Source organism: Lutjanus erythropterus, chromosome 7 (genome assembly GCF_056507025.1).
Source record: "Lutjanus erythropterus isolate fLutEry1 chromosome 7, fLutEry1.hap2, whole genome shotgun sequence".
Classification (NCBI taxonomy): domain Eukaryota; kingdom Metazoa; phylum Chordata; class Actinopteri; order Lutjaniformes; family Lutjanidae; genus Lutjanus; species Lutjanus erythropterus.
Window position 1 is genome coordinate 32,610,091 of NC_139323.1, and position 15,996 is coordinate 32,626,086.

The 15,996-nt window shown below is 40.5% G+C and overlaps 2 protein-coding genes across 3 annotated transcripts in view; both read right to left on the reverse strand.

Annotated features, from left to right (window-relative positions):
• The window catches only part of LOC146324268 (carboxyl-terminal PDZ ligand of neuronal nitric oxide synthase protein-like), a 286,524-nt gene that overhangs the window by 29,673 nt on the left and 240,855 nt on the right, over window positions 1-15,996 (reverse strand). For both annotated transcript variants that reach the window (XM_084723578.1, XM_084723576.1), the window contains exon 10: window positions 13,931-14,107. In XM_084723578.1, coding sequence (XP_084579704.1) covers window positions 13,931-14,107 — 177 coding nt within the window. The remainder of the gene's footprint in view (window positions 1-13,930; window positions 14,108-15,996) is intronic.
• On the reverse strand, window positions 13,325-13,919 carry LOC146324269 (carboxyl-terminal PDZ ligand of neuronal nitric oxide synthase protein-like; the record flags this gene model as incomplete). The annotated part of the gene is made up of 1 exon (XM_084723579.1): window positions 13,325-13,919. A coding segment is annotated over one exon (369 nt), but the record flags the coding sequence as incomplete, so codon positions are not given.

Consider the following 15,996-nt stretch of genomic DNA (forward strand, 5'->3'; position numbering starts at 1 on the left):
GAACTTGTGAGAATAAGATTGTCTTGTTAACTCATTATAAAACACACTTCATTCAACCTCGACAGACAGAAACTAAATAAAACTCACCAAAACCGTCTTGGTTAGCATTTCCACTGTTCCAACAATCTCCAACTCTGGTCTAATTGAAGTAAATGCTTAATTTGTTGTGTTAGATGTGAAAATATTCTGGCTCTATAGGCTGTTTTCCTCTCACACGTTCGGCTCAGTGGGTGTGTACTGTGCCACTGAATGGCAGCGCATCGCTAAGCATTGGCTATCGCTCGTTCAGACCGTTAAATTAGCTAAATAAAAGGACAAAAATTGGACAAAAAAACCCAACTAGCGATTGACCCAGCCATTCATCAATAGCTGATATAATTGTCCAATCGCCCAACCGAGACATTAATAAAGTTGTCCTGGTGTTGGGCGCTAAAGTCTGGCTTGCAAGATTCCAGTTTATCCCGAAGGTGCTGGCTGGGGTTATGGTCAGGGCTCTGTGCAGGTCAATCAGGTCTTTCATACTAAACTGGTAAAATAATTTCTTCATGGAGACTTTAGCATTTTCATGCTGAACCAGGAAAGGGCCAAACACAAAGGGGCCTCACAAGCGAGACAAACTGTGTTTTTTGTGTGTTTGCCTGAGATTGTTCTTAACGAGACAGAATGAACCGAGGGGAGCTTGTTCATGCCTGAGTGTGTCTTATCTTGAGTCTTAATATGACACATCAAACAGTAAAAAAAACCCTTAAATATTACTGACTAAAAGCTAAAAAAGATCAAAGGTGTCTCTTGTCTTTCCCCCCTCAGTTCTTGCTTGTCTTGGTGGAACCTGTTCTCTTTCAGGTTGAAGTTGACATTCATCTCCATTTTATGCTCAGTGTTTGCGCGCGCGATACATTTGTCAGCTTGCTTTTGTCAGCGTATCTGTGAAGAAAACACAAAAGAAGCTGCAAAAAAAAAAAAAGGAAATGGGACAAGACAGATGCGCTGACAGACAGACAGACACGGCTGAGACAGGCCCTTCAGCTGTGCTGCGATTCAAGATCGGTTTGCTCTATTAGCCCTTTACATCTGGAGCTCCACATGTTCCAGATTACGTACCATGCCAAGCCGCCGCGCAGCATGGCCTGTAGCTCAGCATCGTGGTAACATCAAAGCCACCACATCCAGATGTCAACACACAGCCGAAATCCAGTCAGAACATGAGCAAAGCTGAAATCCAGTCACTAAATGAGCTCGGCTGAGCTGACGTCCCTGCTGCCTCTAAATGTTTATGTACATTCGTGTGAATGGCGAGAAAAAAAAAAGGCTTCCACGGGGAAGTCTAATCTGACTCTGCAGTGCCAGCCAAGAGGTTAAAGATGTGAGTGGAAGGTTGCCAGTTCAAATCCAATGACCTGATGGGAAAATGCAGTCAGAGATTGTGAATGTACGGCTGCAGAGGGCAGAAAACAGCGGTAAAAATAAAAGAAGACTTTGCTTACACTGGACAGAAACAAAAGTTAAAGCGCACACAAGCTGCGACTAAGAATTATTCTCATTATGGATTCATTGGCCAATTAGTTTGTGATGAAACTATTAATTGTTTGTCTATGAAATGCCAAAAAAAAGAAAGAAAAATGCCCATTACAGCTTCTTACAGCCCAAGGCCACTTCTTCAAATTGCTTTTTCTGTCCCACTAACAGTCCAAAGAAATTCAATTTACAAATATTTGGCATTTTTGTTTGCAAAGTAACATATCCAATTAAGAATTTAATTTGTTAATATTCTTTCTGTTGTTGATTAAAGGCACATTTAAACTTATTTTTAATTTGGCAATGAATAGTTTTGTTGACAAAATATCAGAAAAAAGTGAAAAATGCCTGTCACAATTTCCTATATCCAAAGGTAAAGTCCTTAAATTAATTAAATAAAACAGAGAAAAGCACAAACCTTCACATACAAGAGCCTGCAGTTAGCAGATCTAGCACATTTTTGTGCAATTAATGGCTTAAATAATTATTAAAATGGCTGTTGTTGGCATTTTAACACAAAACCATTTTAAATGTTGAATTAACATCATCTATTCTTTCTCTTTAGATGTTTATATTAAACATTCAGAAATAATGAATAATACTATAACTGTCGTTTCAAATATGGCTGCTAAAGTGTGTGTTCAAAATCCAAAATACATATTTTTCCTCTAGCCTGTAGTGCTATTTATGTCTGCCTTAACTTGAATATAATGGGGTTGGATGGCACTTGGCTTGTGATGCTCTAAGTGACAAAAGAAAACATTTGAAAACCTTGTTGTGAGCAGTTCCACTGTAGAAAGAAAGTAGTTTCTATGGAACTGCTCACAACAACGTCTTCAGATTATATTGACGAACCAGGTCATGGAAAGAGACATTGCTGTTGAGTTTTTCAAATGTACTTTTTGTTGCTTTCTGCACCACAAGCTGAGTGCCATTGTATTCGAGACAAGGCAGACATCTCTATGGACAATATCAGACCAAAACTATCTAGATGGATTAACAGTAAAACGGCTCAGTTGAAAAATATGTATTATGGGGTGAACTGTCCCTTTTATTCAGCCTAAAGTAAACTGAAAGCCGAGAAATACAAGTTCAGTGAGGGGCAATCCAGATGCCGACAAAAAAAGACACACATTCAAACTAATCGAAGCCTCTGTCGAAGCAGTCTGAGGAGCAGATAAGTTTGTTATATTCTTAGCGTGAATCTGTCCTGTTTGGCTCTGATCATTATTGCTCAGAGGATTAATTGCTCGGCTTTAAAGTCTTGTATTCCCTCCGCTCTTCTGGTGCAGACGTGGTCATTAATTTCCGCGCTGCGATGCTCTGTTGTGAGTGTTTGTTTATACGTGACCCACTAACCCCTCATGTCTCTGTCAGCACTACTTCACATTAACAAAACAACCTCGGCTAACTCCTCATGAAGCACTGGGCACGCTTTAATTAACTCTCTGTCTGTGGTGCAAGTGTGTATTTAACTCTGTACATACTGTCATTCCAACAAACTCACTTCTTCGTGAGGTGTATAATATAGTCCAAAAGCACATTTTTGTAGAGATGTGATTGATTTAGGTGGACATTCAAATGTGATAAGCTGAATATTTTACTCTAAAACCAATACTCTGCTGCTGTAACAGCCTCCACTTTCTGGTTGACACCAGAATTTGGATCCTGGCTGCGGTGATTCAGTCACATTAGTCATGTTGGGTGATAACTAAGGTCTGGCTCGCAGCTGGAATCAGAGACAGTGATATCCACTGACTCTTGCCCATGTGGCAAATGCTTTGCTGTGCAGGCTGTACTACAGCCATTTGTATCTGAAATTAAAAGATAAGCACAAGTCTCTTCAGCTGGTGGTGGGTAATATGACAATACATACTGTGAGGCAACACAAATTTGTGAACTGTCAGCAGAGGTGGCAAAAGCACACACTTTGTGCTCTAGTAGAAGTACAGATACCGGTGGGAAAAAAGAAGTACTGATTCAACTTCTTAGGCAATTAAAACTGAAAAAGTACAGGAAAGTACAAAAGTAAAAGTATAAAAGTAAAAAGTTGCCCTCTGAACGACATTCCTACTGGCGATTTCTATACAAAGCTAACTGAACATCACCTTTTCTCCAAAGTCGAGTCTCCCTCTTTTTTTTTATTATGTGCTTTTTTTTTTTAAATTTCATCTAGTTCGTCATGCATTAAAACTAGTAATTAGCCTGTGTTGAAACTTTTGAAAATGTCAGGAGTAGAAAGTACATATATTTGTGTTAAAATGTAGGGAGTAGAAGTAGAACGTTTCCTTAAAAACAAACACCCAACTTAAGTTTAGATAACTGAAAATTTGCAAGCACAGTGTTTTTGCCAATAAATAAAAAGGTGTCACTGTTCATTTGAGACTTTAAGACGGAACCTGTACATGTTACAGCCAACCAGCAGAATATTTTAGAGGTCCAGTACTAAGCTTAGTATCTGCGTGTTTATACGTGTGTGAAAGTGTGTCCCTGCAGGTGACAGACTGAGCTTGTAAAGAAACGTATCGATTCGTGCTGCTCCCTTGCTGTCCCAGTAGTTAACCCCAGTTTCAAACAACACGCGCCGGTGACAGGGAAATCGATACAAGTCACCAAAGCGAGCTCCGCTTGGTCGCACGGGTTGGCAACGTGGCCCCCAGATGGCAACGACAAGCCCCATCAGACAATTAATTAATGCTGAGAGGAGAAAGGAAACTGCAGAGTGTGAGAGACGCAAGCTGAGACAGAGATGAAGGTTTGAGATCAGACCAGATTCTGCAATTTAGCAGTTTAAAACATAGTGTCTGATAGCAGAGAGTGAAATTTAATTGCTTAAAAGACATTCTGAAGACCAAATAAGAGATTCATTTATGGACCAGTCAACAAGTAACACAAAAAGGGACACTTTGAGGATTATCTAATAAAATGAGGCTCTCTGGAGAGGCTCTGATTTGTTGATGGGAGCCAAATGAAATGCAAAACACATCAGCCATGTCAGATAATGTCCTGTCCTTTAATGAGCATCAGTTGATTTCTTGCTTTGATTTCTCTCTGCAGGAAAGTAAAAAGGAAGCTGGATGTATCTACAATAGAGTTAATCAGAAGAAAAGTACAGTAGCATTATAAAAGTTTGCTGGAAAAGAGATCTCTTTTTTTGTTGCACAATTTAAACCTTTAAGGAGTAATATTTGCCAAATTGAACTTGGAACATTTTGAGACCTTTTTCAGGACCTTCAGACAGCTTGTCAATACAAATTACAAAACACCCACTGGGGGTGCTTTTACACCTAAATATAAACAGTTGGTTTGATTTGTTTCGGCAGGCGTGAAAGCTGTCATTTGATCTGCAGGCTAAACAACTGGGCCAAGTTCACCTGAATTGGAGGATCTCCTTCTGCTTCCAAATCAGCCTCTGGTGGAGTTTGTTTTCAGTATGAAAGCAAAGGAGACCAACAACAGGATTTTATGATAATAAAAATAAGATTTTTTAACTATCATTTAATCCACCTGCTGCTCATCGAAGCTGGAAAGGAAGCAATTTTAAAATACAGGATCATATGTGGCTTGCAGATTTGGGTAACCATTGTGATGTGTGTTAGCATGTGAGTATTTAGAATTTAACTGATCAATCAGAGTGAAAAGCAGTTAAATTACAGGTGTATTGCGCTTCTGCTCTACTCTGTGTACTTTGGCATTTGCTCACTGACTCATGACTACTTTCTCTGTCTGCTGACACTGAAGTTTGGTAGATGATCACGACATACTGTACTGTATTACACACACACACGGACCTTCTTTTTCCCAGAATTCACCTGTCTCCCATATGTTCATTAGGAGCTGAATCAATATCTGGTTAAGAATGTAGGAGGAATGAGTTCAAACTTTCCTGAAGCTGCCGCATAAATAGACAAAAATAACTCACAAAACTAACTCTCCTCCCCTCTGCTTCTGTGTGTGAACTCACTACCAGCCCTGAACAGGCGGTTAATATTAGTCAACATTTACTTAAAAGCTGCTGCTCGTAACTCTCCACCGCAGGACCTTCACATGGGGATTACTGACCTCCAGCCTCGCTGTCAAGGTAAAAGGCCGGGGGCTGTACTTATTTCTGTAACCACGCAGCATGAATCGCTAATAGATAAATGGGCAACGAGAGACCGTTTAGAAATACAGTATGTCTGGCATTTTGGGGAGGTCAGAGGGAGAACTGCAGGGTTCAAAAGATGACAGAAGAGTAAGGTTAAGGTTGAGCACATGTGAGAGAAATATAGATGATATAAAAGGGATGAAGAGACGAGAGAGAGCCGAGACTACTTACTCCAGGAGCTAGAATAGAGAAACGTGTCAAGAGCAGCCTGGGAACAGAGAGGAGAAGGTGTAGAATAAAGAAAAGCAAGTTAAGACATGGCATTGGCTAAAACACAAGGGTTAGATACAGAAACAGAGAACAGAGTCTGTGCCTGTGTGTGTGTGTACGCTAGGGATGTTTTCCCACTGGTTAATAAACTTGCGACAGTGTTACACAATCCACCAAACACTTTACAAGAGAAGATATGAGTAATGGCGCTCAGTATCTGTATGGTGCTTACTTTGATCTTAAACGTTCAGGCCTCGCTGGTCAAGCCTTTGCGGCAGGGACCATTTTTGTAGCCTGGTTCTTGAAGGTGTGTGTGTAGATTAGAGCTGCTGCCAGACAAGGTTTAGTTCCGGATCGCCTAATTAATGATCAGGTTCCCTATTAGCCTTGGATTTAAATCTGAAATACTGCCAAAAAGAGCTTTGGCTTTTCACCAAATCATCCGCCATCACATTGTCAGTCAACTCTGTTTACTTTCTGCACCAAATAAATTGCCTCAATTCTATTGAGTATCGAAAAATGCCTCGTCATTCAATTCATTCAAATGTCGATACCTAAGGAGTAAATGTAATCAGCGTCAGCGAGCCTAAAGAGGTCAGCATAGATGGTGCTACAGTTAGTTGTCAGAAGAGACAGCACTGAAAGCTTTTCTCAGTGGCAAAGATGTTTTCGCTCTTCTCCCGACTGGCAAGAGTTTGACTATATCATACGGTTCATTGATCTAAATGATGGCGCTTAGTCAGTGATAGATGGTGATAGGCAGATGGCGGATTTTTTTTTTTTTGAAACTGCTTGTCCTTTTTTCTAAACAAAGACAACTTTCAAGACTGTTCTCTGTGACAAACCGCCTGGAACGTCGGGTTAACAAGGATGGTGAGTTTCGACATGTGGTGAAATAAAAACATGGACATGGTAGGTTGAGAAATGATGCCAAACTCACACTGCTGCCTGAGCTCAATATCAATCTTGCAAATGGACTCTGTTTCACTTGGTTAAACACATTTACGACAACAACATTTCAGAAGGAGCGACTCAGAACCCCAACGTTTTTTTTTTTCTATGGCAAGAAATTACATCTTTGGTGTGTAACAGGAAGTATAAACACAAATATATAATATAAAACATTGAAAAGTTCATTCTGTTAAGCTTTCTTCATGAGGAAATAGCTTACGAAGTTGAGAGAATTTAGGTTTAGATAAAATTACATTTGACAGATAGTGGAACAAACACCTCGTTGACATCTCTGTGAAATTTGGGACATTTCTTTCCGTGTGTTGACTGCGTTGGTTGGATAGCTTCTACTGTGCTTTTGCACCAGCCTCCTCAACTTAATGAGGGGTGACAACTCATCAAGATGAATTTCTTGCTGTGTGGCCACTGGACTTTGTTAGACCAGAGACCTTCTCTCTGCATTACTCTATTTTAAACTGTCACAATTGTGGGTCAAGGGCACAAGAGGGAGAACACAAGTGATTAAAAATAAACTAACTGATAATGCCTTCAGATTATGCCTTTCATAATTACTGTTCTCCAGATGCGCCCTTGTCTCGAGGCTTCCAGGTAACCTCTCTCTACATAAATCAAAAAATGTGATCGAGCCTCATACTGAAGTAATTTCTTACCTGAGAATGTAATAAATTCTTTGATTAAATGCGTTTATTGAATCATGAGAGGGGGGTCACCTTTTTAAATTGTTGCAATATGAGTCTGGAGATGTGTTTAACTGATGATTTATTGCAAGAACTCTGAATTTATTTGTGTTGGATTTCAAGGGCTGTTTCAGTACATTTTAAATTATCATAATATCTGATTTTGATTGCATCAGTTGCTGAAATGTGATGTAAATGGCATTTTTATAGTTCACAGCTCTCAGTTAGAGATGAAATGGCTGTTTATTAATATCTTCTCGCCGTGAGCACCTTTCTTATCTTTTGTTCGGATGGTAAGCTGTCTGACACGCCTGCCACTTGAATTTTTGCACCTTGAAAAGACACACATGACTGAATTATATGTGTTAATGTCATAGCTATAATTGTCATGTTATAAAAAACACTGTTAGGAAGAAAAACTCAACAAAAGAGGAGAGCAGAGCGAGAAAAGGGTGGGCGATGAGACAAGAGAAGACGTGGAGTTGAGGGTGTCACACAGAGAGGACATCCTTCATGCTGTTCCCAGTTTGACACACAAGTCTGATCTGTTTGTTTCCTGTCATCTGGTTCAAACACTTTAAAAGACAAGCGAGCACTTCAGGGAAACTTACAAACCCTCACTGATGGCAGCAGAAAAGAAAGAAAGCAGAGAGTGCAGTGGTTGTTAATGTGGAGGGGAATATCTGAGTGTGTGTGAAGTCACTCCTGGCAAATGTTTAGTTCAGTTGAAGTTTCAATTTAAATGAAAAGAAAACATCCAAAGGCGCCCTGTTGGGCTTTAAGGCAACTTGAGACTTTATGATACCATTTTTTATTCCCTGATGCCACTTCCAAAACCTGAACTTTGACTATCTCTAATACCAGCACATTAAAAAATATTTATGCATCACCATTTCTTAACAATGTGTACTTCTAACCCTGTATGGTTGTGAAATGATCATTATCATCCTGGGACGACTGTTGCAAGTCATTCTCCATCTGTCTCTCTCTGCATTTCATTCATTCCCATTTCCGGTAATAAAGACCATATTAAGAATGGATATTTAACCTCAAATCAACAAGTAAAACCTTGTTAGGGTACCTGGGATTAGAGATCTTAATGTGACCAGAGTCATACCAAATCAAAATGATATTCAGTCTATTCTGATCAGAGTAGGTTCCTTTTCTTTATTGCTGTGGGTCCCGGGTCTGTGTGACAATATGTCAAATACCAAAATGGATCCAAGTGGACTTGCCGTCCTCTCTGATCAGATGGTGCATCATCATCACTGCAGGGAAACAAGCAATTCCACTCTTTTTGCCAGTGGCTGCTCATTAATTTTAGGACACCCAGATGCTGCTGCTGCCAGTGTTGATGTTCAAACTGTTCGGGTTGACAGCTTTTTAGGTCGTGTTTACATTTTCACTGCAGGCACATATGTAATTCAGATCTGTTGTTTTCTTAACAGTGTGACTGGCACATGTCACATGGAATCTGATCTGATCTGATTTGATTGATGATTTGGGCTGCTTTCATTATGGTCCTGGATCAGATACAGGACAAAAATTTTTTTTAGCTCCATCTGAAGTGTCTTGTCACAAGAGTCTTGTAGAGAGGCGCTGACAGATGTAGTTAAAGTAGGCCCCTGACATCCTGAAGTTTTTGATGAACCCTGTTTCTGTGAAGCCATTCACGTCACGATCCTGCCACTCCTGGCTCCGACTCTGCAGCCACACACACACACACCTCCGTGCGGAAGCAGCAGCCGTCGCTCCACAAAACGCCATAATCAAAAATGCTGCTGACAGATCCGCTGGCTCTCACTGCAAATGTTACAAATGAAACCGTAAACGCTGACTTCAATGGGTGCAAACTTACTCCCAAACTGCTTCATGCCGCATATCCCCGCCTGAGTTCGCTGTGTCTACATCGTTCCCCAAGTCACAGTCCTTGTTGGAGCTGGTATTGAATCACCTGTGTAATGTATTCCCAGTTGTCAAACTGGTCTCTATTTGTCTTGGAGGCTGTGTCCCATTCTAGTGAGCGAATCAACTTTGGGGTTTCAAGAGAAAATGTTTGTGTTGCAACAAAGCCCTGGGCCAAATGGCGAGGTGTGACTCCCAAATGAATTTTGAGATGTTTTATTTTTCCTGTGACAAATGAATAATTAAAAATGGTTGATTAAGACTCTATTCACAGACTAACAGTTCACTTGACTACTGGGGGGGCAGCCCTTCTGTTACTGTTCTTTAGTACATGCAGATCAGTTCAGGACAGTGACCAGTTCACACTGGAATCTAGTTTATCATTTTTGAAAATTAATATGAACAGCTAAACAAACAACATCTGAGCAATTAATCTGAGGTGAGCACTAATGTCCTTTTCAGATTGGGCCTTCTGTTTTTAATTTTTTTAATTTGATTCATGTGCACTGGTATGGTAGATTTTTCACACGTTCATTTCTGATCTGGTTTAAACAACAGACCCATTAAAACATCAACGTGACACTAAATATGAAATGGTCCTCATTTGTGGCTGAGTACTTCTAATAGAACGATTATCCCCAACAAACTTTACAGAGATCAATTTAGCAAAGTTGGTACAAATTCCCAAACAAACTTTCAGAGAAAAACGGTCTGTGATCGTATCTTTGTTATCCTTTAATGCGAACACCCCCGGAGAGCGAGTGGCTAACTGGGACTTAGTTGACTGGACTCTCACTAGATTGGTCTGATCCTATCAGGCTGAAGCTCTTTGCAAAAGATAGTGAGCACACTGAGAATTGGCCTGGTTCCCTCCTTAAATCTCTGCAGCATCTACCATTGCCAAACACTGGCCTGTCTGCATTGATTTGACAGGAGGGCTCTGATAAACTGGGGATATAATACACAGAAAGAAAACTCTGTGGCTTTCCTCGTGAAACAAAATGAACACTTTAATACTGCATTGTGCTTGGAGGCCATACACAGAGCCGGGTTTTAACAAACGAGACCACTTTTGGCTGTCATCCGTGAGCTGCTGTTCTGGCACGAGGGAAGAGTTTTTGTTTACGGGATGAATAAAAGAAACAAACAGCGTTCCTCGAGGTCCAACTAATCCCGGCTTTACATAAATTAAAAAGTGGGGAAATGTGTGGACAAGTGAGAAGAGTGCAAACATGCTCTGACTACCAAGTCAACAAACTGTAAGGAGACAAAAAGAGGGATGGCTGCAGAAGTCAAGGACGGAGCAGTTCAACACTTCCGCGGGATGGCGTAGAAAACAAAGTTTGTACATACAGTACAGATACAGATTTTTGTCGAAAAATAGTCTTTGATTAATTTTAAGCTGAGCAAGAAAGGACTTCCCCCCTCCAAACATGGAGGCAGTGATAAAGTTCCTCCTTGGGGTTTAGCTGAAGTGTTCATCTTTGCTCAGCAGAAGAGTCACTTTTCACTCCGGCAAGGACAAGAGCTCATCAGTCTCTCCGCTCCCAAACTCTGTCGACTTGTTCCTGCCAGTGTGACTGACAGCTATACGCTCCCAATCCTGACAAATTGAAAGCTTGCCCCTGAACTAACCTTAGCTTTTGTTTTTTTTTTTTTTTTGGATTTCATGTTACAACCTGACATCTTAACGATAGAGACAAACCAACTTACAGTTTCAAGCTGTTGAAAAGAGGAAAGACTTTTAAAAGTAAACTCCCTGATTTTGTGATAGAGTGCTCAAATCTCAAATTTTAATTCAGCAACAGAGAGCTCAGAAGAGATTAGGGGTGTGTGTGATAATGGATAAGAGGTCTGTGTGTGTGAGATCAAGAATAGAGGGAAAAGAAAAGGAAGGAAAGAAGGATTTTCAGGAATAAGTGTATATGCATGAGCATGCATAACGATTAGAGATTAGATTCACCCAGTTGTCTCTTTAGGCATGTATTACAGGTGTAACCAAGAGGGGATCCTAATATTCTTAGGGGATGTTCCGACTGAATGCGAAGCGAATTACCGTCTTATATCATTCACATGAATTTCACTGCAAATAAACAACATGTTTATTCGCAGCAAACAGACAACAAATGTGACGGTTAAGGACAAACGCCCGAGCTGACGACATGCACCGACTCTCTGAGGGAGTGTGACGAATTTTAAAACTTAAAGGGAACCCCAGTCATTTCTTTTGCCTCTGACACTCGTAGAGCTTTACAGCTGAGGGATCAGGATGAGTTTTTGGCTCAAGTTCTTTAACTCAGGCTGTAACCCTGATCCAGGACTGTCTGATGATGTGGGGTTGTAAGAGGAACTTATTCACAGTCAGTGTATTACCTACAGTGGATGGAGGTCGGCACGCCCCCAGACTGGAGAAGCAGAGAGAGGTAGCAGCACAGAAGCTGAGCAATGTTCTACTGTGGACAGGGAAATGTATCTTAGCCACCTAAAAATCCATTAAAAAATGTATGTAAATTTAATTGTACGCTATATTTAGAATATTTTCACTTCTGAAGTTATCCAAAGGAACCAGGCTCCTTTGACAAAAACAGTAATTCAACCTCGCCCAACACAAGAGTTGCTCGTGTTATTATGTGACTTTGGTGTTTAAAAGCAGAGGTTCCCAAACTTATACATGCCAAGGCCCCCTGTGTAGCATTAGCTTAAGGCTGGGGCTGCCTTTTGAAAGATGTCTTTAAAAAACAAAAGTCAACTCTTTTTTCAGCCTCTGCTGGGTGCTTTTGCTTCGAGTGAATCAGAAGTTTAGACTGTTTTAAATGCTAATTTGAGAGGGACTTATGAGAATGTATTTATTTCTCGGGGACAGAGCATATTATTCAACATTACTGTAAATATGCAAGAATTAGCCAAAAGGCTTGTTTTCATCCATAGTGCCAGGCCAGATGTAGAGGTGGCAACCTAAAATCAATAGAATAGAATCCATCTCGGGCACCAGTAAATCCATATATTATCTGCGCTGCATCCCACATGTGAATTTTACTTAGCAAGGAGTTTGTAGCTAGTTTTTGGCAGCTGTTGGTCTTTGACTAAGAGCTTATACCATGATGGATGATGCTTTGTCTGGCAGGCAATTACGGTAGAAAGTTGGGCATGACGAATAAATCACTGTTTTAAAGAGTTAATTCAGAATTAAGTCACACAATAATAAAGTAACCAATTGCAAACCGTTTTCTGGGGGGTAAAATTATTGTTTTTTCCAAGGGAGTCTGTTTGCTTTAGAGAGAGCGTATTTGGTTTATATAACAGCAGCTTCCTTTCAGGAAAGACTGTCTGACGGCAAAATAAAGAGGTGAAAATATTCTAAATTTGGCATACACTTAAACTAATACTGATACTTCTTTATGTGACTAAAATAGACCCTGTCCACAGCAGAACATTGCTTAGCTTCCTACACCAGTACTCCTGCTGCTTCTTCAAACTGGGGGTGTGCTAACCACCATCTACTGGAACATAAACTGACTATGGATAAGACTATGAGTAAACAACCTCACTTCAAATAGTCCAAACTATCGCCTTTCATACAACATAATAATAATAGTAAATAAATATTTTGATTAGGGATGCAAGATATGGAAAACAAATCATATCGCTGTTATTTCTGCCAATATTATGATTGTGATATGATTAACAATTAGTGGGAATAATCTTTTTTGTATCACGATTTCCATTTTCACTGAAACAATTATTAAAGTCATGATGATGTGACATTTGTTGGGGTCTGCACCAAACAAACACGTATTCTTACATCTGGAGAGCAAGAATTGAGGGCTGGGGCATCTCTGCAGCACTACAGTACTTACTTATAATGCTGTGTTGTCACACGTATTACTTTAATAAAAAAAAATCTGTTTAAGTCTTTCCTCTCTTTTATATGCAATTGCAATCATATTACACCAACATATTGGTGTCAGCCTTGTATATACTGTATAACTGTGCACGTCTGACAAATTAGAGGTTAGTTCTCTACATGGTTAGTCCTATAGAGTAGTTTAACGTGAGTGGACAGAATAAGTCAAGGCTTTCGCGTTTTATCTCGGCAGGATTGTTCCGGGGAGCAGGTTAGTGCGTTACACAGCAATTTCGTCTCCCAGACAGTCAGGTGTTCCCTGTCTGTTAAGGACATTAAGCAGCCTCAGCGTCTCCTCGTCCGTCCCCCAGCCAAAGATCTCCATCTCCTCCTCATCGTCCTCCCCCTCATCCTCATTGTCATCGCTGTCGTCCGTGTTCGACTCGTACTCTGAGGCGATGCCCGACTCGCGAAACCTGGCAAAGTCCAGGCAGCCCAGAGATTTCACGTCATGGGACGACAATTTCGTCTCAGACACCTCTTGAGTTTTGCTCTCCGGCGTGCTAGCCTTGAGCAGCGGGGGAGGCGAGGGGAGTCGAGGAGGCGGAGGCCCGGGGAGGAAACGGAAGCACTCCAGTTTGAGAAGACACTGGTCCCTACCTAGCGGGCTTCCCAGAGTCCCATTGGAAGATGAGAAGGCGTTGCTGGTCCCGTCAGTGGTGCCCAGCGCGGGCAGGTTGATGGCGGACACCTCAGGTTTAGGCGTTGTGGGGTCGCAGATCACTGAAGGTACTGTTGACCGGAAGGTGATCTCCAACAAACTGTCCTGAGATCCCACTGGAAGGAAGAAAAAAAGAGGAAAGGAAGAGGAAAGTGATTAATGAGCAGAGGGAAGGAGGGACGAGAAAAAAGGGCAGATCAAATATTTTATATCACACTGAAAAGTTTTACTATGCTTGATTTAAATTAATCCGCTATCACCCCTCCTGTTGGATAATGGCGGCAGAATAACGTATGTGATACAGATATCTGTGAGTTGTGGTGGAAGGTAGATTACCGCTCCTTGAAACAAAATCAATCACTCCACCAATAAACCAATGTGCCTTTATATTGGGTAAGCAAGAAAAAAACAAACCACATTTCAAAGCATTTCATCATCATCACGACTGCTCAGTGAAACATGTTTTGCTTCCCTCTATATGGGCGCAAAGAACAGACCCCAAGATGAACAACTGAAAGATACATTAAAGGAACGCTCCGTGTTCCCAGTATCAATACTATCCCCGAAACATGACTCATAAAAGTATTCAGTCCTTCATGGAGGACAGCAGCCGTAGTCGGTTGGGATTCACAGCAGATACAGTGTTCTCAAAGTCAGTGACAACTTTATCAAAATATTCATAGAAACTTCTCTTCTCTCTTCTGCCTCCTCTTGAAGGTCCGGTGTGTAAGATTTATGGGTATTTATCGGCCAAATATAGATGGAAGTATGATTTGTTTATTGTATAATCACCTGAAAATTATGAATGAGTGCTTGCAACTCTGCAAACTAACTGCTTGGTGCGACTAAATCCTACACACTGGTCCTTTAAAGCAGTGGTTCTTAAATAGGGGTCAGTGAAAAGTTTTAAGAGTCACTGATTTAAATCTGTGGTTTTCAAAGTGGGGTCCAGGGACCAACAGGGGTGAGTGGGTTATAGGGGGGTCACCCGCAAAAATGTATTCCAATACAGTTACTAATTACCTGTTAAAAAAATATAGTCAGTAACGTAATCCAAGTATCATAATGTTAAATTAATTTGATTACTTTACCTTTAACTGACTTTACCCTTAATTTTGGATTACTTCAAAACAATTAATTGATTAATCAAACCTGTCATCATCTTGTCATATGAAGCTCCAAACATATGGAGTGCACTGTAATGATTATTATTTTTGTATCCTGATTACATAATCTCATTACATGTAATCCATTACTCCCTAAACCTGTCAGAAAAAGGAGGAGGAGGAGAATTTCTGAACTTTTATCACCTTTTTTTGGACACTGGAACAAGGAAAGAGTTGGTTGTAATTTAAAGTGATCCTAGTTTCATCACTTTATTACCTTCAAACCTAAAAATAACAAGTAATTACTAAGAGAGGACTCCTTAGGATAAAATTGTCTCAAACTGGGGGGGTCCATCATCTAATATGCATCTACTGTGGGGGTTCTTGAAATGAAAAAGTTTGGGAATCCCTGATTTATATTTATTATTTATTCATTTTCATTCACATAATGAAGTAGAAATGTAAAAAAAAAAATGAGGCTATGTAAAATTATTCCACTGCACATACATGAGGGGGTCCTCTGTATACTTTCTATCTTTGAGAACCTTTGCTTTAAAGTCTGGGAAAAGACAGACATGTAGGCTGACAGACGAGAGCCAGGTTGAAACCGCGATTGAGAAAGAAATACAAATGAAAAGAGGCCAAAACCAACCCCAAGGGGCTGCGTTGGTCGGGGCGTGTTGTTTTAAAGTAATGGTGAGACATGAAACACGGTTGACCCTGTGTTGGCACTACTGCTGGCCAAATTCAAATAATGAGAGGGCTGAGCTTTTTCGCAGAGGGCTCAGGTCGATCTGAATGCTGCTTAACTTTACTGGAACTCTCCACTCAGCACCACAGCACAAGAAAGAAGTAATGAAACCACCTTACTTTTCCTTTGCCTACTGCTTGAATATGTG